Source organism: Galdieria sulphuraria, assembly GCF_000341285.1.
Source record: "Galdieria sulphuraria unplaced genomic scaffold scaf_4, whole genome shotgun sequence".
Classification (NCBI taxonomy): domain Eukaryota; phylum Rhodophyta; class Bangiophyceae; order Galdieriales; family Galdieriaceae; genus Galdieria; species Galdieria sulphuraria.
The window spans coordinates 111,056-136,029 of NW_005178471.1; the positions used below are offsets into that span (position 1 = coordinate 111,056).

At 38.8% G+C, this 24,974-nt stretch overlaps 12 protein-coding genes across 12 annotated transcripts; 8 read left to right on the top strand and 4 right to left on the bottom strand.

Moving 5' to 3' along the window:
* Positions 1–4,725, bottom strand: Gasu_07730 (valyl-tRNA synthetase). The gene is made up of 21 exons (XM_005708490.1): positions 4,155–4,725; positions 3,990–4,091; positions 3,774–3,938; positions 3,562–3,723; positions 3,353–3,516; positions 3,188–3,284; positions 3,011–3,137; positions 2,828–2,954; positions 2,538–2,769; positions 2,334–2,482; positions 2,197–2,285; positions 2,051–2,134; positions 1,877–1,998; positions 1,717–1,823; positions 1,411–1,666; positions 1,132–1,347; positions 788–1,081; positions 467–739; positions 323–413; positions 191–267; positions 1–133 (listed from the first exon to the last, which is right to left on the bottom strand). The coding sequence occupies exons 1-21, from the start codon at positions 4,593–4,595 to the stop codon at positions 59–61; spliced, it is 3,450 nt and encodes a 1,149-aa protein (XP_005708547.1). The 5' UTR covers positions 4,596–4,725; the 3' UTR covers positions 1–58.
* A 30-nt stretch (positions 4,726–4,755) lies between these two features.
* On the top strand, positions 4,756–7,276 carry Gasu_07740 (uncharacterized protein). Its single transcript, XM_005708491.1, has one exon. The coding sequence runs from the start codon at positions 4,800–4,802 to the stop codon at positions 7,110–7,112; it is 2,313 nt and encodes a 770-aa protein (XP_005708548.1). The 5' UTR covers positions 4,756–4,799; the 3' UTR covers positions 7,113–7,276.
* A 19-nt stretch (positions 7,277–7,295) lies between these two features.
* Positions 7,296–8,755, bottom strand: Gasu_07750 (myo-inositol 2-dehydrogenase). Its single transcript, XM_005708492.1, has 5 exons — positions 8,537–8,755; positions 8,340–8,480; positions 8,182–8,290; positions 7,997–8,132; positions 7,296–7,951 (listed from the first exon to the last, which is right to left on the bottom strand). The coding sequence occupies exons 1-5, from the start codon at positions 8,698–8,700 to the stop codon at positions 7,443–7,445; spliced, it is 1,059 nt and encodes a 352-aa protein (XP_005708549.1). The 5' UTR covers positions 8,701–8,755; the 3' UTR covers positions 7,296–7,442.
* Positions 8,756–9,175: 420 nt separating this feature from the next.
* On the top strand, positions 9,176–10,950 carry Gasu_07760 (uncharacterized protein). The gene has a single exon (XM_005708493.1). The coding sequence runs from the start codon at positions 9,183–9,185 to the stop codon at positions 10,785–10,787; it is 1,605 nt and encodes a 534-aa protein (XP_005708550.1). The 5' UTR covers positions 9,176–9,182; the 3' UTR covers positions 10,788–10,950.
* Positions 10,951–10,955: 5 nt separating this feature from the next.
* On the top strand, positions 10,956–12,066 carry Gasu_07770 (uncharacterized protein). The gene has a single exon (XM_005708494.1). The coding sequence runs from the start codon at positions 11,043–11,045 to the stop codon at positions 11,913–11,915; it is 873 nt and encodes a 290-aa protein (XP_005708551.1). The 5' UTR covers positions 10,956–11,042; the 3' UTR covers positions 11,916–12,066.
* Positions 12,067–12,139: 73 nt separating this feature from the next.
* Gasu_07780 (importin alpha) lies at positions 12,140–18,105 on the bottom strand. Its single transcript, XM_005708495.1, has 5 exons — positions 17,764–18,105; positions 16,594–17,707; positions 16,238–16,537; positions 15,658–16,189; positions 12,140–15,608 (listed from the first exon to the last, which is right to left on the bottom strand). The coding sequence occupies exons 1-5, from the start codon at positions 18,082–18,084 to the stop codon at positions 12,224–12,226; spliced, it is 5,652 nt and encodes a 1,883-aa protein (XP_005708552.1). The 5' UTR covers positions 18,085–18,105; the 3' UTR covers positions 12,140–12,223.
* A 640-nt stretch (positions 18,106–18,745) lies between these two features.
* Positions 18,746–20,323, top strand: Gasu_07790 (uncharacterized protein). Its single transcript, XM_005708496.1, has 2 exons — positions 18,746–19,871; positions 19,921–20,323. The coding sequence occupies exons 1-2, from the start codon at positions 18,780–18,782 to the stop codon at positions 19,933–19,935; spliced, it is 1,107 nt and encodes a 368-aa protein (XP_005708553.1). The 5' UTR covers positions 18,746–18,779; the 3' UTR covers positions 19,936–20,323.
* A 162-nt stretch (positions 20,324–20,485) lies between these two features.
* On the top strand, positions 20,486–22,429 carry Gasu_07800 (uncharacterized protein). The gene is made up of 4 exons (XM_005708497.1): positions 20,486–20,588; positions 20,642–21,664; positions 21,712–21,903; positions 21,953–22,429. The coding sequence occupies exons 1-4, from the start codon at positions 20,586–20,588 to the stop codon at positions 22,346–22,348; spliced, it is 1,614 nt and encodes a 537-aa protein (XP_005708554.1). The 5' UTR covers positions 20,486–20,585; the 3' UTR covers positions 22,349–22,429.
* Positions 22,430–22,435: 6 nt separating this feature from the next.
* On the top strand, positions 22,436–23,861 carry Gasu_07810 (COP9 signalosome complex subunit 8). Its single transcript, XM_005708498.1, has 4 exons — positions 22,436–22,645; positions 22,699–22,769; positions 22,821–22,993; positions 23,049–23,861. Exons 1-4 carry the CDS (start codon positions 22,532–22,534, stop codon positions 23,315–23,317), a joined length of 627 nt encoding a protein of 208 aa, XP_005708555.1. The 5' UTR covers positions 22,436–22,531; the 3' UTR covers positions 23,318–23,861.
* Positions 23,426–23,936, top strand: Gasu_07820 (uncharacterized protein). The gene is made up of 2 exons (XM_005708499.1): positions 23,426–23,705; positions 23,762–23,936. The coding sequence occupies exons 1-2, from the start codon at positions 23,499–23,501 to the stop codon at positions 23,909–23,911; spliced, it is 357 nt and encodes a 118-aa protein (XP_005708556.1). The 5' UTR covers positions 23,426–23,498; the 3' UTR covers positions 23,912–23,936.
* Positions 23,875–24,445, bottom strand: Gasu_07830 (uncharacterized protein). Its single transcript, XM_005708500.1, has one exon. The coding sequence runs from the start codon at positions 24,424–24,426 to the stop codon at positions 24,031–24,033; it is 396 nt and encodes a 131-aa protein (XP_005708557.1). The 5' UTR covers positions 24,427–24,445; the 3' UTR covers positions 23,875–24,030.
* Positions 24,446–24,455: 10 nt separating this feature from the next.
* Positions 24,456–24,971, top strand: Gasu_07840 (DnaJ homolog subfamily C member 19). The gene is made up of 2 exons (XM_005708501.1): positions 24,456–24,462; positions 24,525–24,971. Exons 1-2 carry the CDS (start codon positions 24,460–24,462, stop codon positions 24,870–24,872), a joined length of 351 nt encoding a protein of 116 aa, XP_005708558.1. The 5' UTR covers positions 24,456–24,459; the 3' UTR covers positions 24,873–24,971.
* The last annotated feature ends 3 nt before the right edge of the window (positions 24,972–24,974 follow it).

Here is a 24,974-nt window from a genome sequence, read left to right on the forward strand (position 1 = left end):
GATACTATAAAAAAATTTATACGAGAAACCAACAGTTGAGAAAGTTTTTCATATATCCTCACGACTCTCTTAGTAACTGTTCAAATCTTTTGCGTGCCTCTTCTATAACATTCAACTCTTGTTCGTATTTCGCCTATAAAGATATGGTTCTTTACTCATCTTCACCCCCTAATCTTTGTCAGCTACTTACCAGGTATTCCTCATTGCGTTGTTTCACTTCTTGTGGAACTTTTTCATATCCAGTTGCTTGTATTTTTTGCTGATATGCTATTTGGAGGTTAAAAAACTTGGTCGTCTTTTCACATAGACCATATATGCTCACCTTGAACTTGCAAACGTTTCTCTTGAGCCTTAGCTTCCAATTTTTTGAATTCAACGTCAAAGTCCACAAGTCCCTTCAGCAACAAGTATACCTTAAGCGTTATTAAAAAAATGTGACCAAAAGTACTTTTGATATCTGCCCTACTTCGCAACTATCATCCACTACCTGAATTGCACAGCCCGACGGAATCGAATCGTCTCTGAACGCTGCAAGAATATTAAGTGTGCTAGCCAAAGCCAAGGTCTGGATAATATCTTTTGTAGCCTCTCCTAGCTCCAACGATTGGGAGTCACGAACTCTAAGATACATTTCTGGTCGAATCTGTCGCTTCACATCGTAAATGGCTCGTAAATTTCTTAAAGCTTTGACTATCTTTTGAGCAAACGCAACATATTTCTCAGCCAATGCGTTATGCCACTAACTCTCTCAGTCAACCTTATCCATTGACTCTTGAATATAACCTACCACAGACTGAACAACAGGATAAGGAGCAATGGTAATGCTTTCGATATTTTCGTATTCTTTACGTCCAGGAAGTCTTTGATACAACTCTTCGGATACAAAAGGCATCAAAGGATGAATAAGTCGCAGTCCAATATGCAAGCACTGAAACAGCACACATTTGGAAGGGAACTTGTTTGATTCATCTCCAGAATTCATTTTCGGTTTAATTGCTTCCAAATATACATCGCAGAGCTCATATAACCAAAAACAGTAGGTGCTTTGAACTGCATCCGCAAATCGATATTCTTCAAATGCCTATACGCAAATGAACATTGAAAAATCTTACAGTCTAGAAATCAACAAACCTCGTTCGTACGGATAATAGTATCGTTCAACCGGGAGAGTATCCACTTGTCTATTAAATATTCATTCCCTCCATGCAAAACTGAAGAAAGACCGTTTTCATCATAGCGAAAAGATTCTCCTAAATTAAGAATAGCAAAGCGAGTCGCATTCCATAATTTGTTACAAAAATTACGATATGCTGCCACTCGATTGACATCCAAGTTAATGTCTCGACCCTAATAATATACACAAGGATGATTGCAATGAGATGATTCTTGCAAAATGTAAAGGGTGCGTACTTGAATAGTGTAGGCTAAAAGTCCATAACGAAGGGCATCTGAACCACATTCTGGAATGCCATGTGGATATTCTTGTTTCTGGCCTTCCATCGCACGTTTCACTTCTTTGGGATCCAAGTTGCCAGATTCTAACTTTTTATGTAATTGTTCCAGTGTAGCCCCATCGACAACTTCCAAAGGATCAATCACATTACCCAATGACTTGCTCATCTTCCGACCATACTTGTCTCGAATCATAGCATGTAGATAAACGGTTCTAATATCGAATTAGAACAATAACAAAACAAGGAACAAACACATTCTCACCTAAAGGGTAGTTCTCCAGTGAGAGTTAAGCCCAACATGACCATCCTAGCGACCCAAAAGAATAAAATATCATGACCAGTTTCCAACAAGGTAGTAGGATAAAATTGCTAGCAAAGATTGTCAACTTCTCTCATTATTCAAAAGAAAAGAAAATACTTACTTGGAGATCTCGCTCTTCTTTATTGGGCCAACCAAATACAGAAAATGGAAATAGTCCTGAAGAGAACCAAGTATCCAAAACATCCTCATCTTGTTTGAGGATGATAGATTCTAATGGAATGTCTTTCCGATGTTTGGTCAGAAACTCTCAAATGTTCACACAAGTTATGCTTACCAAACTTCTCAGAGGCCTTCTTTTTGGCTTCTTCTTCATTTCGGCCCACTATCCATTGTTGTTCCATTTTTCCGTACGCATTTCCTATTCAACACTTTTGAGTCATTCATGAAGGAATCACTCATTCATCTATAAACGAGTATTACCTGTCTTGCTGAATACTTGATATGCCGGAATACGATGGCCCCACCACAACTGTCTGGAAACGCACCAATCTCGAATGTTATCCAACCAACTACATATCTCATGAGATACACAGACTGACACTTTCAACTTCACTTACTGAAACCAAGTTTGTTGATGAAATTCTGGAATAATCTTCAATTCACCAGATATCGTTTTATCTTTCGCTTTCATGGCCATTTCAGAACAACGAATATACCATTGAGGTTTTAGCATTGGTTCAATAATATCGCCACTTCGAGAACACAACTGACAGGTTACATGAGCATGCCAAATGATTATTGAAAAAGTTGTATTTACGTACTGCTAGACGCATTGGATTTTCTTCCTTTCCGTAAAAAAGGCCTTTCTCTTCCAATGCCTTTTCTATGGCAATTCGAGCATCATATCTCATCATTCCTTTAAAAGGGCCTCCATTTTCGTTGATTCTTCCATCGTCTGTAAAAACTGAAATACTCTGCAGTTGATGGCGTTGTCCACATAAAAAGTCATTGGGATCATGAGCAGGAGTTATCTTGACCACACCAGTACCAAACCTAAAAGTATTGAAAAAATAATGGATATCGATCAACTTCGTCGAAAACACAGACATACTCCATATCTACTAATTCTTCATCTCCGATAATAGGCAATTTGCGAGATAAGAATGGATGAGTTACATATTTACCGATGAAGGATGCATAACGAGGGTCCCGTGGATGGACGGCAACTGCAACATCCCCTAAATGCAATGAATTAGAAATTCACTTACTTTCGTCAACTGTTCTTTCTTATTACCTAACATGGTCTCCAATCTAGTAGTCGCCACTATCAATCTCTCACCACCTTCTCTAGACTCTTCTTCAACAGGATAGGCAAACTTGGTTAACCAACCAAACTCCACTTCCTTATTATGACCAGGTACCTAATTCTTTCATGTAAACACTGCCGCAAATACTCTTCTATTGTTCATACCTTTCTTTTCAAAGGCTTCGTAATGTCCATGTATTCAACTTCAATATCGGATAGTGCCGTACATAAATGACAGCTCCAATTCACCAAACGTGTACCACTGACCAATCAAGCGAACGAAACATTGAATTTACTCTTTCTCTTAAAGTTCTATATACTATTACTTACCGATAGACCAATCCGATTTCATCCAATCGAACAAAAGCTTCCACAACTGCTTGAGAAAGCCTATTGGAAAGGGTGAACTGTTCTCTTTTCCAATCGACAGAGCAACCCATTCTTCTCAGTTGATTACATATTCGATCACCATAATTATGCTTCCATTTCCAAACCTAGACAATAAGTTATTTGCTTATGTCCTTTATCTATATGCTTACTTCTTCTATGAATTTTTCACGACCCAAATCATGTCTCGTTTTACCACTTTCGCGAAATATTTTCTTTTCCACAACAGATTGCGTCGCTATACCTGCATGATCTGTTCCAGGTATCCACACAGTCAGATACCCAGACATACGATACCAACGTGCCAAAGCATCCTAATCAAAAAAGTTCGTGTTCCATAACAGTCCTAAAATGAGTACGATACCTCAATCGCTATCGTTAAGGCATGACCGATATGTAGAGAACCAGTTACGTTGGGCGGTGGAATAACCATAACAAACTTTCCTTTGTACTTGGAAGAGTCTACTGAATTATCGACATGAAAATAATTTTGAGCCTCCCACCATTCATACCAACCACTTTCCACCAACTGACAACAGCAGGTAGTCAACAAAATATTATTTTTCATATGCACGCTTACTTTTGGTTGATAGGCTGGAGGAAAAGGATTGCTAGTATCTTTCTTTTGTCCTGGTATAAAGTGGGCAGTTTTCACTTCTTCTTGAGACACAATCATATTTGGCTGGAAAAGGGAATAAATATTTCTTCAGAAATGACTGCAAAACTCGGTAAGATTGTTCACTACCTTTTTGGTTTGTTTCTTGTTGGTCGTTTCCGTTACGTTATCTGCTGACTTGACTTGAGCTTTGACTGCTTTCTTCTCCTCTTTCAACGCCATCTTTGCAAGCTTTTTTTGTCTTGCTTTTGGAAGTTTTTGTCTCTCCTCTTCTGTCATTTTCAAATATTCATCTAAAGACACAATATTTTCTGTTTGATCGTTATCATCTCTCGTCGCTGGAGTATTCTGCATAGTTGTTTTCCAAAACTCCTTCTTACAAGTTGAACTGTTACTATAACGAAATAATAGTATACGAGTTGACCTGAATGGTTGAGCTTTATTAGAACTGGAAATACTTGAATGAAAGACGTTGACACCCAACGGCAACAGTTTACTGACGCCAACAATGCAACGATTCCACATGTGACATTGGCAAGTAAAATCAATGACTGGTAGATTGAATGCCATAGAAGGATTGAAGAGTGGATACGATCCTTTTTCAAAGCAAGTTATACTATTCTATAGCATTTTGTGTGTGTGTGTGTCATGACTTGTTCGACACAACTTGAACCCTTTTCCCAAAAAAAAGCCTCAAATGAAGAAGGCCTCACCACTGCTTTATAAAACAATTATTTTGGACGCCCCTTTTCGAAAATTTGAAATTGGCACACAATGAGTCGTCATTCACACCACAGTCCTTATCAAGAAGACTTACAGTTAACAGGTGACTGGGACTTGAAGTTTCTACAAGTGGCACAAGACTTTGGTGATATTTCCAACTCCCCTTTGCTCAACATAGAGACCAAAGAAACAACGCCTTTATCATCGGTAAAGTCAAGCACTAAGAAAAATTCTTCCTTGAAAAAACAAATATTCAAAAATCGAACAAGCGAAGAAAAGCCTAATATGGGTTTTCAGTCACCAATGCGTACCACTGGAACGCCTTCTACGCCTTTCAGGAAAAAAGTGGCGTTCGAAAACCCCGAATGTTCTACTCCCTTATCCAATGCTATGTTGGAGGAAAAGTTTTCTGCTGTTGAAAAGGAAAGATTGATAGCTTACAGAAAAAAGTTGGAATCCTCTGAAAAGGAATTGAAAAAAATGAAAAGTACTTTAGCTGATGAACAGAAAAATTCCCAACAGTATCAATCCACTATAGAATCACTAAAAGTAAGAATACAAGAATTAGAAAATAGATCGTTGCAATCGTCCTCCAATCATAGTGCGATAAAAAATAGACCTTCGCCTCAACTGAGTGTAGAATCACCAAATATACTACAGATTGATTCTGAACCTGAAAATCAACATCAAAAAGCAAAAGATGCAAGTGAGTTGATCCAGAAACTAAGTATTAAGGAACACGAATGGGAAGAGTCTGTAGAATATAATCGTAAGCTTGATACTCAAATCAAAGCTTTAAGTGAAGAAAACGAGAAATTAAAGGAGCAGTTGCAGCTTTCTTCTAAACAGATGCAAGAACAAATTGATGAATTGGCGAACCTTTGTGAACAAGCATCTAACGAAAACGAAATTCTTATACAAGAAGTTACATCTTTGAAGTCCACATTGGAAGAGAAGGAAAAGAATGAACAAGAACTACATACTCAATTGAATATGATGAAAGAAAAGATAGAAAGCTCTTCACAACAGGAACAACAGATGCAAGTCAAATTAGAACAAGAAAATAGTGACTTGAAGAGACAACTGGAAGAAACGACAAGAAGGCTTGAGAAAACCTTGGAGGAGATAACTGAATTAAAGACAGAGAAACATAGTTGGGAGGAAAATGGGTCTAATTGGAAGCAGCAACTTGAAAAACTTGAAATGGAAAACGAGGCTTTACAAAATCAAATCCAAGATATTCATCTGACATGGGAAACAGAGAAAGGAGAATATGAAAGCTACAAGCAACGTCAAGAGGAATACATAAAGAATCTTGTTGAACAAAAACAAAACATTCAAGATGAGTTCACCGAGACAAGGGGAAAATATGAAACCTTAAAAAGCACCAAAACTATCTTGGAAGAGAAAATTGAATCCATGAAACAGGAGATGGATGCCATGAAACAAAAGGAATCTAAGTTGAATGAAAGGTGGGAAACTACTTGTCAAGAAAACCAATTCACCAAGAAAAAACTGAATGACAGTCAACAAGAATATGAACGACTCCAGCAAGATTATGAGAAGCTCCAAGATGATATGAAACAGAGAGAAGAAAGTAATGAGAGAACAAGAAAGGAGCTTCAGGAACGAGTTCATGCACTTGGAAATGAGTTGGAAGCTACAACACTAAAAATGCAGAGTCTGAATGAAGACATGCAACTCCAACACGGACAGTTTGATGATCTAAAACAGGAAATGGAGCAACTCACCAAAGAAAAGAAAGAATTGCAAACTCTTCTACAAAAAGAACGAGAGGAAAACGAACAATTAGAGAAGAGTTTGGTGGAAAGACAAAATGAAATAGAAAAGTATCGATCCCAATATGAAGAATTAGTGGAACAGTTCAACAAGAAGATGCAATCTCTTGAATCTGATGACGGTAATGAAAGACTCGAAGATAGAGTTGAAGAATTATCCTTACAAGTAGTTGATCTGACAGAACAGTTGCAAAGACTTGATGAGGAGAATAGCAGACTGATTTCCGGTGATTCTCAAACTAAGCATAAAATACAATTCGTGGCAAAATTGAAAGAAGAAAATCGTCAGTTACGCAATCAATATCTTGAGCTACAAAGTCGTATGCGAGAACTTCAGCGTAAACTTGCGCCAACACCTGCAAAACCAAAATATCGTTTGCCGAACTCTTCCAAGTCTATTGAAGAAGAGAACAGAAGCGGTACCAAAAAGAAAGAAAATTCCACAAGTGGCTCTAAAAAGGAGAGTTTGCAAGAGACTCGTAAGCAACGTCAAAAGGAACACCCTTACTTGACGAGGTCTCGCGTTCCTAACCTAGACAAGGAAAATGAACAGAGCAACTTGTGACAAGTCTCTCGCACTTTGTCTCTAGAAGAGCTTCGCCACGTCTTTTGTTCAACCCACTATTTGTTTCGGATTGTGGATAAAAACTATTCGTACATTCCTCATGAGACTCTATCCTGTCATATGTCCAAATGTACTAAAGACCAACACTTGAGAATTTTCATGGCCACTTGGTTTGTTTCTTGTTGTAACACATGTCTATTTATGTAGAACGATATTGCTATATATTACAATGTTTTTTCAAGTCTATTATGGAAAACGCAATAACTTCTTCATCGACAGCAATATGATGAAAAGATTGACTCTAAACACTCAAAATCTATGCACATTCAATTAAGGAGCTTCTTTGGACACATCCTGTGCTTCTTTCTTTGAAGGACGAATCACTCGCGCAGGCATTCCGGTCCGCCATGACTGAACCAGTGTTTCAGCAACTCGAGTGGCTTCGATTGCATCATGAATATTCGCAAAATGACTAACTGACTCTCCACGAAGCATATCCACAAATGCTTGCATCTCATCTCGAAAGGCAATACGAAAACGTTGAGAAAAACTGGGGCAAATGTCTGTGGATGCCCTACCAGCCTTTAAGGTGACCATAGGCGTATCCTTTACTTCACCAATTTGTATCGTTCCATCTGCTGATACTAATTCGGATGTGACATTATAACCATAACGCAAAGAACGCGATAAATGCATAAAGCAACGAGCTCCCGATTCCATTTCCAAAATACACAAAGCAGTATCCGATTCGCCCATATCCTTCAAGTGTGGATATACCAAAGCATCACAACTAGCAAAGACCCTTGCTACCTCACTTCTTAATAACCAACGGGCAAGGTCTGAAGAAGTGTCATTCAAAATGAAGCACGTTCAAAGATACTTACCGATATCATGTACTGCAAGGTCTAATAAAGTAGAGTTAAAACCCAAGTCACGTTGATATTTATCTGGAAAGTCAGGATCACCACTCGTACACTTCAATACCAAAGATTTCCCCATTGCTGATCTACGAGTTTGTTCCTGAAAGTCAAAGTCATTTTTCCGTTCATAGAGGAAGATAACTACCTACCCATGCACCCCGATAACAAGGATCGAATCTTCTCTGAAAACCTATGACACACTTCACACCAGAAGATTGCACTATTTCTTCTAAATCAGCAACAGCTTCCGTGGAATATCTTATATAACTAAGTAAAAGGATATATAAACTGAATAGAAAAAACGAACCCTAAAGGTTTCTCACAAAATATGGCTTTTCCGTGTTTGGCTGCCAAAGCAACTTGTTTGGCATGATCTCGTGGTTTCGTGGCTAAAACAACTGCTTCTATTTCCTTATCTGTTATTGCTTCTTCGTAATTCTGAAATGTCCTTTTTAGTTGAAAGCAATCAGCAAGAGAAGTGAGAAGACAAGTCAAGACTCTCACCTAGCAGCTCTCAGTTCCTGCCCCAGATTCTGTAAAAGTTCCTTTCTTTTACACGCCAAAGAAAGCTCTACACCAGGAAACTTTACCAAGTTACGAGCGTGAATGATTCCCATCTCTCCTAAACCTAACACACATATTCTTAAACGACGCAAAACACTCGTCATATCTCAAACAATCACTGCCAATTCGATCTTTAAGGAATGAATGTAGGATAGAGTCATTATCAGCTTGTCATCGGTATTTGTCACAAATATATTTGTATCCATAAGTTTATTTCCAAAAGAGTATATTCTCATTGTTTTTATGCATGGAATAGAGAAAGGTGGACATTATGTTTATCTTTAGAATGGCTTTTGAATGAGATACTTTTCTGATATTCAATTGGTTTTACATAGAATAAAAATTCTTATGGGAATTCTTTTCTTAGATAGAAACTGAACGCATCACAACAACATATATCTCATTTCTCCTTGTCTCATAAGAACAACTGTAGAAATGATTTGTTTGGGTTATCCATCGGCCACAAAAGTCGATTCTTTGTCTCAAGCAAATTTGCTTCGGGACAGTATTTGATAGATATATATACATATATGTATATCTACTAATATAGTGTCCTTTTTTTATGTCAACTGGATATTAGCAAAAGATGGTGCACAGTGCAAAGGAGAAACTCAAAAAGCTCCCATATATTCAAGAAGACTTGGAACAAGGTTTTTTGGAGTCTTCTATGTCTAGAAGAAGATTTAGTCGACTGTCTTCTAAAACTCAACTCAACTTCCAAACCACTTTAACGGGATCATCCAACACAAGTAATTGTAAGGGGGAAGCCATGAATAGTAATAATACTTTTTCATACAGTACAAATATTTATCAGTTGTTTTATTCCTTCCTCATTTTCTTGAAAACGTTACACCACAACTACTCTTTGACAAGCAACCAGAACCCTTTTTGCAAGGACAATTACAGCAAACTAAAGTATTTGGTTCTTTTCTTGAGTTTTGAATTCAATATGACTGCCTCCTATTGCGTTTCTTCTGTAGCTTCCAACTATCGACGTACCATGCTTTTAGAATTGTCAACATACCGGATCGTTCAAGGATTGAATATCTCGAGTTTCTTAGTAAGTTTTATCGCCTCCATTATGTTGTTTACTGCTGTTATTTCAATGATACGAGAAAAGCAACAGACCACTACACCACTGCTGCAACTGGAGAAAATGAAGACCTCGACATTTCTTATTGGAGCGGAACAAATGAGTCATGTATTGTTGTTTCTATCCTGCTTTCATTTTACAGTTGAAATGAATCATAACAGAATAGAAAGAAATGATCACTTTGGACTCATTGCTTTCACAGGTGGTTTCGTTATTGCCGCATTATTTGTGCACAAGACAATATCCTCTCTTTTAAGGCATTCGTTTTGGCCTATCATGGAATTTTCTCCTACTTGGCTTTCATTTTTGGTTTCTGTATTCAACATCTTCAGTGACACCAATATTATGTTTCACTCTATTATAGTCTGGGAAGGAAACTTGCAGGAATCTTGGTTACTTCTACCTATCTCCACCTGGTATGATACTCATGATCACTTCAATTATCACTCGATGCTACAGCAGCTGGGCTCCTTGACCTTATCCATGTTAATTGCTTTTCTTTTGGAAGTTATGAAGATTGGGCTACTTGTTCGTTGGCAAGTATGCTTTGTAATGACATCCTACTTATCTCGTTTTGGAGATAAAACGACTTTACGCTCAGAGTGGATTTCTCACCTGTTTTATCGATGTCTTATTGTTGCCTCCTGGATGGGTTGGAGTATGATTCTATCATTGACTTTGGGAACTGCTAGCTTTGTCAGCGTTATAAGTGACTATCCTTTTACAATGTCGTGGTCTTCTTTTTTCTCAATCTTTCTTTCCTATTTATCTCATTGGATTACCATTCTCATCTACGCTGTCATGATATTTGCTCATCAAATCTCCCCAAGAATGAGTTGCTCTAGTGGAGCCACTCAATACAAATGGAGCAAACTCAAATGGCTATTTGTATCATTTTGTATCTTTCTAAGCAGTCATCCCATTACTCGTTATTTTCTAATGAGTTGGTTTCCTGCACTATTTTCTACCTTCAAGGAACTGTTGTGGATAACGACAAAAGTGATTCCCTTTTGCTATTTATCATTCATTCTTTATGATGAAGCTAAGCCATTTATTTATTTATCTTTTACAAGTCGTCAACATTCGTTGTTACTCTAAATTGGCGCCACAAGACGGCATTTTTCTCCTGGAAACCTTGTCTCATTGGGAAGATTTTTTGGGAGGCAGAGTAAGTAGGTGGAAGGAACAATTAAGCTTGGAAAAGAATGGTTTGTATACTTTGCCCTCATGTCACAGAAATAATAAACTACTGTTATCCAGGATTGGTGGAAAACCCCAAGTCAATCATCTTTTGCTTCCTTGTTTGAGGCATTATTTCCTGATACCTTGGCAGTTTGGTTAACTCAACTACCGATGTTTCCGTTTCTCGTGTTTTGTCATGTTCTTCAAGTTATCCTGAAACTCGATCAACTACCTGGATTTGCTCAGCAATATTGGTTGAAAACCTATGTTGTCTCGTTTTGTGTAGCTTTTGGTGGCAGCACTATTGCCCATATCCTTTGTGGGAAAGTGGTTCCTTGGTTATCTTTTCCCAACGACCGACTGGTTGCTACAACCTTTGTTGCTTGGTGGTTGGTTCACTGTCTTCCTTGGTTTCATTTAGTTTCTCGTTGGAGCTTAGTTCGAGCAACTATTGCTGGATTAGCTGCGGTTGCAAAAGCTCGTTCCATCATGCAGTTCATCGATGATGTCCACAAATGGTTTCCTATTGGTGGAGGTGTGTTAGGGAATGTAGTTTTGGGTACTATTGCGGGTTGTGGTGGTAATCTTTTTCTCATTGTCGAAGAAAAGTGGCGAGTTGGTTCAACTTGCAGTGTATCGGAGCTTTCTCGTCCCACCCACAACCTCAAGTCAGCATTCTGTATTTCGTTGATATACACCGTTGCTCGACGGAAAAGATGGCAATACGGTAACTATCTTTCATTACAATGGGAACCGTGGTTACCGTTATCCCGTGTTTACAAGTGTATTTGTTTGTTTATGTTTGTTCACTCGTGGGTGGAAGAATATACTGGCTGTGTTCACTTATTTGGGCTGTTGTTATCACCGATTGAGCAAATGGCTTGTTCATTGTTTCGTATCCGTGTAACCGTTGACCCCCGAACAACAAGTTCTGTGGCAACCGTACATGAGGTCGTGGATTCGACGAGTACTAGTTCAATGAAAACCACCAGTGCTTTGGCATACGTAAAACAGTATTCACCTATGAAAGGGAAGACAAGTTAGATTCTAGAAATTATTCCTAGGAATGAATAATCTGATAGAGAAGATGTGTAGAAGAAATTGACAACAAGAATCCAGTTTGTACAAGGAAGAATCCCCTTTTTTCTCTCTCTCTCTCTCTCTCTTCTCTGTGTGTGTGTGTGTGTGTGTGTTGTATAAGCAATGATGATCCAGAAATATGCTATGTATGTATGCACTATGTTCCGTCGTCCCCAAAAAAAAGGTCCTTGATTTCTGATCGCTTTATTAAAAAAAGACGAAGAGCAGAGGGAAAATATATTTCAAGTCCCATCATATGTTTTCATTATATACTATCTACCGGTACTATCTTCATCCACAATGTCTTCGATATGAAAACCAAAGTTCTCCTTGGCAAACTCTTCCGAAATATCATGATGGTCATTCCCACCAAACAACATATTACTCGATGCAGACGAATGGTTCCATAGACCACTAGTATTCAATGCACGGCCACTACTTATCTCGGTCATATCGGGATAACTAAAGGAAACCGATTGCACAGGTTTGCTACCTGCATAGTAACCACTAAGATGGTCGCTCAATCTAGTGACATTATCCATAAAAGTACCAAAGCTAACCGACTGGTCCGACTTAGTATCCTGTAAACCATTCACGACACCACTGGGATGTTCCACTTCCAATGGAGATGATGTCGTATAGAATTGATCCAATGCAACTGACGTGTGAGCGACATGTCCATATGAAGAGGTAACAGAGGAAAGTTGTTTCTTAAAAGTCAAGGGATTCGGTGACGATGAACTAGATGAAGACGATGAAGAGGAAGAGTGCCTAGGTTCATGCTTGAAACGATGGTTACTTGTAGCTTCAGAAACTGTTTCCTCTTCTCTTCTACTTGGTTTATCCACAAGACGAGTCAAGGCTCCTCTTTCTCGTAATGTTCGCAGTTTCACCCATTCCAACCATTCCATATTTTGGCAAACAACAACATGCTTGCATTTGTTACATATTGCTTCATTTTTATCCAACCAAACATAATGGTGGATACAATTGCATTCCTCACTTGTTTCATCTTGCGCGATATAGCTTGTTTGACCAGTATTCTCTTCACTGGATGAGTAGCTACGCAGCACTTCTAATGGGCTGTTGGATAAATGCAAATGACGTGATAATCTTTTCTTCGACACCTGATTGTTACGGCTTCTCTCATTCACAACTTTTTCGTTATAAGAACCTGAATCTTGCCTTTCCTCTACTTTGGTGGAGTCTTCGGCATCCGGGTAAGACAAACCATTATCCGAATCAATACCTTCATAGGTTTTTGTCATTACATTGCTTGTTTCCAACTTGGAAGAGCTCAACTCCATCCAAACTTGTTCTTGAATACGAGCCTGACTATCCATCAACCGTTGCCTTGCATGTTTCCAGGCTGATTCACATTTCTCTGCATCAAACAAAGAACCAAAAGTAACCGCCTCATCACCATATTGATCTTCAGCCAATGATGCTACAAAATTTTCCACTGCCTGCGATATAACTTTCGGGTCATCACATTCACTTTCTGAGAGTAGTTTGGACCGACACCATTCACCCAAGCGCTGTGCCAACAAGTGACCGCTTTCAATCAACTCTTCTAAGCCGTCATATTTCTTCGCTTTTTTACATAAAACACTCAAACGACGACCATCTGGCCATTTTTCCACCGACTCTGGAGCAGCTTCCAGCAATTCCCTTGTCTCGTCCAAAAAGGTCTCCAACTGAGACTTGAAAAAAGTTTGTCTTCTGAGTTGTTCTATAACAACTCTTGCTTCCTCTGCTTCCTTTATCATACCCAGAGATTCCATTTCCTGTTTCCACTTGTTCATCATTTCCAAGTCATTCGACTCTACTGCACTCTGAAATCGTTCACCTACAGCTTTTGTGGCACGCAACCTTTGTAAATGTCGTTCTACTTGTTGAATATCACGCGCTAATGCATTCAGACCCAATGCACGAATACTATCCAATTCACCTTCAATATATTCTTCGTCTTGTAAGCTACCAAGCTGCCGCAATCTTTTTCGTTCACCTTTCACAATCTTCACAAGTTTCTTCTTCATCGAATCCATGACTGACTTCAGTTCAACTGATACATCTTCCGAATGTTGCGATATAAACTGTTCCATGTCTTTCACCAATTGTTCTACTTCACAATATGAGGAAGTTGTGGTTTCAGCAGTTTCCAAGTAAGGATGTGCTTTTTTAATAAGTTTTTGTTCTTCTACTGCTTTCTTACGTTGTTCTGCCACTGCTTCTTCCTTTTCTTTTTCCTTTTCATGAAACCATATTTCAGCACTTTCCAACACCGAATTCATGTCTCCAAAGATTTTTGTGCATAACAGTGCCGGCAGACAACTAGTCAACTTTCTGCCTTGTTTGATCAACTCCTCCACTTGTTCCATCTGTTTATTTGTTTGAGCACCCTGGAGACATTTCACCACATCCATTGCTTTTTTGATTCTCTCATTCATTTCAAGTGCCTCTTGATACAACGCGTCTTGAGTCATTCCTAACCTTTCCGCTCGTTTCAGCGCTCTTGTCAATGCTTTATGGTCACCAATCTTTTCTACCGAGGACAAAGCTTCCGACAACTGTTTGCGTGCTTGCTCTTGACTAATTTTTCTTTCCATTTCCAATTTCTCTTCTCTCCAACGCCTTTCCTCTTCTTGGATTCTGGAAAGAGTATCACGAGCTTTTTGGATGTTCTTACTCAAATGATATTCAAGTTTCCGCCCGAAGGAAAACGGATGATGAGAATGATGACTCAAGTCATTGACAAGTTCTTGAGGTTTATTCACAGCTTCTGAAGAACCATTACTCGACCAGCCTTCCATAATACTCTGATGAAAAGACCCTGTTTTGTCATCCAACCCCGTAGAAGATGATTTAGATGATTTGTCTTCCTTTGGAACACTAACGGGCTGAGAATCGGGACGTAGCGCTGCAATCTGTAATAACAACTTGTTTGCGTGGGCAATCGATTCCGTCAGTTTCGGAATGGACTTGCAGTTAATTGCGTCATCTAACTTTGTCAAAACTTCGTTAGCTTCAACTTCCTTTCGCTTTCTTTCACGTTTGAAAAAATCTTCACCATTAACATTTCCACCTTTACCAACATCTCGTTGTGGTCGTCTCTTGGTAACCACTGTTGATGACTGACCAGTGGTTCTACTGGAGCTGCTTGGTGTGTTCAAACTAGAGCCTTCTAATGAAGAAGAGCCATTCATTTGCGAAGACTGCTGGAAGGAAAGGGACCGGTCACACGAATTAGGTACTGAATCAACATTCTTATTTTCTTGCTGGGATTTTAGCTGTTCCACTAACACGCGCAACATTTCTCGGTGACCAAATCTAGCAGAGAACTGAACAAGTGTGAAACTCATCTTTCCCAAAGTTTTAAGTTTATCATCCACAGTTGCTCCATAGTTCAACAACTTTTTTACACAAGCGGTGTGCCCATTAAGAACTGCCAAGTCCAATGGTGACCAGCCTTTACTCGTTTTCACATGAACATCCGCATTGTGTTGAATCAACAAGTCAACAATGTCCGCATGCCCTTTTGATGCTGCCAAGGCAAGAGGTTGCAAGCAATCGTTCGTTTCATGATCCTTGTGAATCAAGAGTTTAAGGTTAGCCGTTTGGTGTACGGAACAACCAAAATCGAGAAGAGTGCGTGCACTAATATGCTATATAAGCAAATTTCAACTTGACAAAAAAACCTTCTTACCATTCAAAGTCTCCATTCTCCACAGCAATAAACAACAAAGAACCTCCTTGTGAGGCTCCTCCTCCTAGAGTGCTAACTCCGGTAGAAAGAATTGCGCCATTCTCCATCAAGCACTTGACCACTTCTACATGACCTCCTCTGACTGCATAATGTAAAGGCGTTGTTTCGCTCGAATTCTTTATGTCCACTTGTGCATGTCCTTCATGAATGAGAGTTCGAACACACTCTGACTGACCATAAATAGCTGCAAGATGCAATGATGATAACTGTTGTTCATCTTGAAGATTAGCGTTGGCACCGGCTGATAACAACATTTGAACAACTTGACTGTGACCTTTCTGACAAGCATGGAATAAAGGAGTCTGTCCTTTAGCAGACTTCACATCCACTTGGGCTCCACGTTCTAATAAAAGAGATACAATGCGAGTATAACCAGAAGACGCAGCTAAATGTAGCGCAGTAAGGCCATCCGCACATCGGGCTTGGGGATTAGCACCACTATCCAACAATATTTGACAGCATCGCAAGTAACCTTTGAACGATTATTTCGTCACTCTCTACGAACGAAGCACTTACTTACCTTTGTACGCTGCCCAAGCCAAAGCTGTCAAACGTTTACGACCAAAAGTTGCATCGAGCTCCGGTTTACATTTTCGAACAATCATCTCCACACAGAGAGGTTTTCCCAACTTGGCTGCCAACACAAATGCTGGCAATGACGTTTCCGGCATAGAATTCGAATGATTGGAACGACTATTTGACTTGTTCCCAACCGGTCGAACTGCTGCGGGGGTTTCTATCGCTGCGCTTCGATCACTCCATTTCATACGTGAAAGTATTGCAGCCAAACAATGAGAATGTCCCATGCGAACCGCTCTTCCTAATTTTCCAGCAATATAACTCGAGAAGAAAGTTGCCCAGAAGCAACCCAATCACNAAAATCACAGGCACCTAAAGGTTGCGAGAAGGCTTGTGTCGGGTCTGTTTTGGTTTCAGAGTTAAGTTTCGACTTTTTATCCACTAGAGGATTAATATCTGTGCAAAGGACACACTGGCAAGGTGTCAATGCTGGAGGAAGTAAATCATGATCACTTATGTCGTCATCCAGTTCGGAACAGATAGACTCTTCTGACTCCGAATTTTCGTACTCTGTCGACTCTTGTACTTCTGGTTTGAACGTCGAGATCCGCTTTCGTATATTTACAGAATTTGCTATAGATTCGGAACCAAAAAAGGTTTGAATGATAGACAAAGCTCGTCTAACAAGCTCCATATTCGAGCTTTGTGCTAACATTTCAATTTTTTCTACTCCATTGCATTCGACTACCAGTGCTGCGTAAGGATTATATCGCTTGCCATATGTTCTTGCCAACTGTTCTCCTACAAACAAAACATTTCTCAAACCTTTTAACGCTATGGAAGAAATTGTACTGCAGCACTTCCAGAAGACATCCAGTTCTTTGGTAGAGTCCAACAAATTACAAAAGGAATTGATACCTCCCTTGTCCACAAGATACTGAATCTGACCTTCATCAAAGTTTGCGGTTATATTATATAAAACCCAGGAAGCATCTTCTCGACAAGCCACGTCGCTATTATCTATCAGTTCAATGAGAGTAGGCAATATATCTGCCTCGATGACATCTTCCACTTGATGAGCAGATTCAGTAATATTGGATATAATCCAACAGCACTCCTTTCGAATTCCTTTCTCCGGGCTTGAAAGAAGTGCCTTCAAACAGGGAAGTGCATTACAGTCGATTATGATTTGCGTTTGTCTGTCATCCCCACAGGCAATATTCCCAATTACTTGTAAAGCTGCACTTTGAACAGCAACCGAGACAGGGAATCGAACGCCGTCACTCTTTTGTTGGGGTTGCAATAAAGCAATGAGTTTCGGTACCACGTCTGTCTCTAAAATAGCTTGAATTCTGTCGTTCTGGATACCGTCACCAAAAAGCTGACAAAGTCCCAAGCAAGTTTCCCTCAACACTTGTTCATCCTTGCTTTCCTCCAGTAGTCGCGCGAAAACTGCGGCTGAAGAACGTACCTAGAACGATTCGGTTGTTAGTAGTGTTCCCTCCTATGCAAATACAGAGCACTTACTTTAGCTAGAGGCAGCTCTGCAAAAGTTTCGTCCATGCTTGCCAAGTTTGTAGAACCCAACCCCAACCGGTCTTCCGCCACTGCCCGTGCTTCAGATAAAAGTCGAACAGCGGAGTTGGTGTCCATAGACAAACTACTGAGAGCTTCGTCGAATTCTTCTGCCAAGGAATCCAACGTGAGTGTGCTATTATCTTCAGAGTTTCTTTCCAAGTGCAAGTCTTCTCTAGACAGCAGCTGTTGCAGTTGTGCCCGTGCAGTAATAACCTGAGGTTCCAAATTCGCAAAGTTGTAGTTATCCAACTGTTCCTTTGAAGTAGCCATAATCTTTTCTTGTTTTCTATGAGCAAGAAAAGTAGCTCCAAAATTAACCTGCTGTATCACTCGCGGGTTGTTTCAAGTTGTGGCTATTCGGTTTTGCATGCACACAAAAAGGCCCACGAAAGAGGGAGAGTCAAGAAATGAATGAATGGGAACAGTGAGTGTTTCTTTCCTCTTTCTCACACATAGATGAGTTGGCTATCGTCATTTCAATGCTCTAAAAGTACTCTTATGAATACAATAATCAACTTGTAATTTCATGAGTAGATTATTATGAGGAACCAATGATGAGAACGGAGAGATAGTTGTCTAGAAACTTGCACAAACTCTTTTATTTGAAGCAAATGGAAACTACGAGTTGACAAGTGATGCAGTAATATGTTTAGAATATCCCAAACATTCCATACATTTGATGAATAAAGAACCATCATTCTTTTTTCAATGGATGGCCCAAAAAGTAGTATTCCATAAATATATCGATGCATTGGATGAGGACCATCCGATGAGACTGAGAAAAGTCATCTCACATTGTGAGACAAAGTTGATCAACTCCTAACCCGTCATTATTATATCTCTAGATTTCAATAGGTTAAATGTGACTTTTGAAAACTTTTAGTAGTTGGTTGTTGCTTTCATAAGCTTGTTATCTAAAAAGAAATGCTTTCAGGATGGATTGATTGATTGATTGGACATCTTTGATGAATTCCACGTTGGAGCGAGACTTGAAAGAATATCAAAGACTTCAGTCTATCAAATATTACAAACAGAAATTGGAAAAGCCTCGTCCAGTCACACAGTTTATATTAGGTCGAGCAAACCAACCAGATGTATTACACAAAGGTTTGGAGCCATATATTACGTTGGCGACACAGCGCTGGTTGCAACATAGAAACCAGATTTTAACAGGTAATCAACCACAAGCAAGGCATTATAATTCCTCAAAACTACTATCTGAAAGAAATAAGCTCGGAAGAGTTGGTCTTGAAGAGCAAATAACTGTTACTGCCACCAACAACTGGCTGTGTCAACTTCCTCTAACTATCACTCAAACAGTTTTGCAAAGTGGCCCGTTGTATCGAGAAATGGCTTCTACAAAGTATGATAACTATTTGCAAGCTCTGGAGAGTACTTCTAATCAACTGAAGAAACGTTTCCGCAGTGAATATTGCAGAAATGTCGTTCACACTCAAATACCCATCGGAAACGATAGCAGTCCTCAAGTGTTGCAAACAATACCACAAGAATATGTTGAGTTGGCAACTTGGCGTTATCAACAATCTGTGAAAAGACATAGTTTGGTTTCCTCAGAAAATAAGGAAACTAATCAACACTCCAAGTTGTTCACCTATTCAGGAGGAAGGCTAGGAGGTGGACACGTTCCTTTGTTTCTAGGCGGAGACTATTTCAATATGGATACAATAGAAGATTATCGCCATTCAGCAGCGTATTATTACTGGCTTCGAACGAATATTCCAAGCCTCACCAATCAGAGCGTCACTTGCGGTAATATCTCACCCGAGGAGGAGCAACTATCTATTTATGCAGAATATAGTAAGAAGCCTGACTCTTTGTATCGAAATGAGGCACATAAGAGATATGAACTATATTTACAAAGTAAGCGACCCAAGTTGAAGCGAGAAGAGTCAAATTCATTGTACTCGAATATAAGCAACGACAATCTATTTTTGTCGCAACCAGCAGTACTATTCCAAAGATCCAATCCTGCCGTTCCCTATCATATCCATTATGAGAGTGTAGACCGTTTGCCACTTTTTCACTCCAAAGTGATGGTAAGTTGTTAGATTGAAATTTTCACCTTCCATTGTTAAAGATTTGTAGAATCGTTTTTTTTAAATGTATTTTAGAAAACATTTTTTGAGAACAAACATGATAATCACTGAAATGAGGACAAAATATTTATATTATCAAGTCTTTCTATACAAAATGAGTTATGGGAGAGGAGGATTGGACTGAGAAGGAATGACATTCTTAATGATATGGATGATGGTTTCCATGTACTCTACAAGGGACTGCAACATTGTATTTATCTCTTAGTGGTCTTGTTATGATGGAAGCATAATGGTGTTGTAATGGAGGAATTAGCAGTTGGATATTATGATTTTGTGTAGTTGTGTAACGTAATGAAACCATTGTTAGATTAGTTGTATAAAGGTACCTTGTATGATTCTCAATAGTCTTTGCAGATTCTTTCTCTTTTGAAAATATACAAGTTGAACATTTGTATCCAGGAATTCCTCTACAACATCATATATTAAAGAACTTGGAAAAACTTGACATTCATAGTGTCACTATTTGCGTATTTCTTCAAAGAGATGAACATTTTGCTATATTCAGCATACAATACTTTCTCTTGATTATGAATAATGTCAATACTTTATTTCTCACATTTTTTTTGGACAGAATAACTATGGATTCGCTGTTAGAAATGGATTGTTGTGGTTTTGCAATCTTGAAAAGTGGAGAGAGAAATAAATAACAACAGAATGGTAAGTGTCTCTGTATGTTTGAAAACTTCTTTCATCAGTTTCTTATTCATTAGGACCCTGGTCTTGCTTCTTTGAAGGAAGTGTTTGCACACTCTGGTATATGGCAACGAATCACTTGGGAAGTTCGGAAAAAAGACCAAATCACAGAACAGCTTACTCAACTATTACAAACAGCAAAAGACGATTTGCTTTCTTGGAACTCTCAAGGAATAGATGTCCTGCTTCGTATTCAAAGAAGAGTGACGAAGCAATTCTGTGCTTCTTTGTTTGCAAACGTTACGCAATTGCTTTCCTTGATTGCCTATTATGAACAGACCAAAGAGCAACCTCTCAAGTTTCTCATTGAAAACCGTTGGATTCCTTCAATAGAAAGGGACAAGTTTTGGCTATTTACTCAATATTCTATTGCAGCCAGACAAGAAGCTGAAAGAAGATCTCAACTTGCTACAGAGTTGCTTCAAGCTCTTTTAGAGTCTGCAGGAGTTGTTTACCATCACTTGGAGAGATCCTTTGTTTTACAAAATGATGCCAAGAAGCAGCAATGGTTTTATGAACATCTTCATATGATTTATCAGCGTCTATATGCGATAGAACATTGTCATTCACTTTCCCATTTTTGTGAGATGATAACACACTTTAGTAACCTGGAATCCTTCGTTTCTCAGGATTCATTTCAAGAGTCTGTGGAGAAGGTATTGCAAGTTTATCAAAAAATATCTTTTATGAACTCTGCTTTGAGAAAACTATATGCTCCTTTAGAAAAACCAAGTTTTCTATATAGGAAGATACTATATCCCTTAGTTCACTACACATGGTTTATGTTTCCAATGATTCGGTTATTTCATAGATGGTTGGGGTTAAGAAAGACTTGGATAGAAATATATGAAGATGGAAAAGGGATATGGATGAGTATGATATCTTTTCTCAAACAACATATGATAGACCCATTATCCTCTATTTATCAAGAGTTGTTTCACAATCGTTATATGACTATGGATGCTTCTGTAGTCGAACAAAGTAGAGATGCTGTTTTGAGAATGGTGGAGTCTTTGGTTTCTTATCCAATTCCTAAGAACGTAAGTTATTTTCTTAGTTTATTTTGTTGATGACATATTTATTGTAGAGAGAGACCATTGCCTTGCTACAAATATATGAGAAGAATATCCGTCATCCTTGGTATTCTCTCGCCTTTGGTGACTTGTTGCAAGTCTTGTTGATTCAATTGCAAAAGCTGAAAGTAGATGTGGAAGAACAAATGTTGACTCTGAATCAGTTGGTTCGTTCCAACGAAATCAATTTCCAGTTATTGGCTGCAGTAAGTAGTTTCTTTGTGAATGTTTCATATGATGATAAGATTGGAATAGATTCCTGGTTTCCTCATTCTTTATTTTGGTTATCATATGTTACTTTCACTTTTCAATGCTTGGAGATATCAACAGATTCACGGAATGGGAACACCTGCCAGACAAGTCAAATGGTGGTTGCTTGCCATTCAACAATGTTATGCTCGTTTGAATGAAAGCTCACAAGAGTCTAGTACCTTTTATCAAACATATGGAACTGCTTATTATTATTGTTATGCCATTGAGTGGTTGGTACGAGAACAAAATTGGATATCCTTTTCATCCCTTACCACTCGCAAAGCGTTTCTTCGTGATTTGGAGCAATTGTATTCTGCTGAGTGTTCGATAACATTGAAAGCCACGCTGATTCAACAAATGCTTTCGAGTTATCAGTTTCTACAGGTATTTTTTAACTAGGAATGGGACATGAGGAATCCTTTTTAAAAGAGTCGTTGCATTTCTATTTAAACACTTTTGTATAAAATATGGAAATGCCATAAGAGTGTGGCCGCCATTTCTTGGAACACAATATCATTTGTGTTTCCACTCGTTGACCAAGTCTAGAGACACTCTTCTATATCTCATATATATATATATATCATGGTGGATGATATTCATAATTATTCCACGTTCACTGCACAACACTTATCAGAAGCCTTAAAGTTGAAAGATTACAAGACCAGCATAGTCATATGTGAAGAGTTAGAGTTGCAGGTATTTCCATCCACTTCCTTTTCCTATTTCTTTCATCAATAAAACTTTTCTAGTCATCGTTGCAAGGTCAACCTTTTGAGTATTATACCCTTTATTTCTTCTTGTTGTTGTTGCAAAACGAACGGTAAGCTACAGGTGTTGTCGTGTATTCCATTCGGTCTCAAGTATAGAACAGTAACTTGGCCCACTTTTTGTGGAAGCGTTGTCCTTATGCACAAAGAGAACCCAGAATGTTGACTCTTCGAGAAATAGCGTTGGCGTTATCCAGAGAGGACTATAAGACAGCCTTTTCACTCTGTCAAACTACGGATTGGCAAGAACTGAATGAAGTAGCCCATGACTTTCTAGGTAAGGTGCTTATGGTTCGGTTGTTTAAGAAAGTCTGATGGAGGGTGAAATGTAGAAGTTTGGAAAACTAGACTGATCCAAAAGTTACAGTTGACATATACCTTTATTTCTGTGGACGACTGTTGTCGATATTTGGGTATAAATAGAGAGGAATGGATAGCAATAGCGAAGCCTTATTGGCATATGGAAGGAGAATATGTGTTTCTTAACGAAAAGAGAGTTGAAACAGAAGAAGAAGAAGAAGAAGAAAGCACGACAATTGTTGATCCATTAGAAACATGGACTCGTCAATGGATTGGATTGGCTAAACATGGAGAGTTGTAAACTAGGTTTGAGAGATAGTTGTGAGTGGTTGGATAACATAGGCTATTTTATTCAAATACTTTGTAAACAGGAAGTTACAGTACAAGGTTATCTTTATACTGGAGATCCTCATACCAACAACTTGTTATTGTTGAGTAACTATGACCCAACGACAACAAAGTTTACCCAATTGACTTTGGTTATGGGGTCAGCTATTCAAAAGATAACACGAATAGAACATACTGAAGAGGAGCAACAACTACTTTTCAACAGAAGAAGAATCAGACAAGCTAGTCACTTGGAAGAAATATTGGAGTGCTCTGTTGAAGGTGTAGTGAACACTGTGGATCAACCAGTTGTTGTGAATACAGAAGAACGTCTCCATAAGCTTTTGCAATTATTGGATAAGGTATGGTTGTCTTGAATTTTAGTAGAATAAGTATATCTTTATATTTGTAGCAACAGTGGAAAGCAGATTGGAGTCCTACGACTGGTGTTGTTCAAGTTATGGAAGGACTTGTCAGAATAGAACCCCCGTATACCAAAGAAAGTTGCTTTTCTACCCAACAAAATGTACTTTTACAGATCTATCCTTTACTAGACAACTTATCGTAGTTGTTGGATGCCAAACCCATTTTTTGGGGGGAATGAACATACAAGCACAGGTTTATTCAAAAGCAACATCATACAACTGAACTCGGTCAATTTGTCTCTTTTTGGACGAGTGAAGGAGACTATTTTGGCTCCAGCTTTGTTTCCTTTTGGGTTGAGGATGGGTTCTTTATGTTCCATTCTTGGAAACGTTGGAACAAGTTTAGCGCACCTAAATAGGCAACCATTCCTGCTGCTAGTGCACCAGAATAAAATCCTTGCAAGCTATTCTTTGCAACTTCACTTGTACTGATATCTTTGTGCTGGTCTACAAGAGTGGTTGCTTTGTTATGTAGAAAGTCCACTCCACGATAGACCAATACAAAAGTACTTGATAACCCCACTCCAAGACCTTGAATACTTTGTTGTATCCAATCCTTTAAGGGTTCCTTTTCTTCCTTCAGAGAATATTGTGTTACCACTTGACTATCAACTCCTTCTCGTGTCTTGGGCTCCATCCCAACTGGATCATCAATCATCATCGAGTGAACGAAGAGAAGTTGGTGTGTGACATGGTCAGTCAACTGAAAGATATCAACTTACATAGTCATCATATTTCCATTCACTATGCAATTAGGCTAGTATATTTTTGGCAGGATTGGCAGTTGCTGGTGCTGCAATGGCTGCAAGAGTAGTACTTTCTGCTGCCAAAAGAGTTCCATTGGGTTCTGCTTCTTCTGCTAGTGGTACTAAGGCTTCCCAAAAGTGGGTAAAAGGATTCGAACCTGTGATGACTAGAGAAGAAGCACTGAAAATACTTGGATTGAGAGAAGGAGCTACGAAAGAACAGATAGCTGAAGCACATAGGAAACTTATGCGTGTGAACCATCCCGATAACGGTGGTAGTACACTGATAGCTTCCAAGATTAATGAAGCAAAGGATGTATTACTAGGTAGAAGAACAACATATTATCGTGGTTATTGAATACTATACACAAATCAACTCCAACAACGAGTCTTTTTCAACCTTCCTCTCTAATGAGTATTTAGGAATTCTATTGTCAATAAAGGCATCCTATTTTGAACA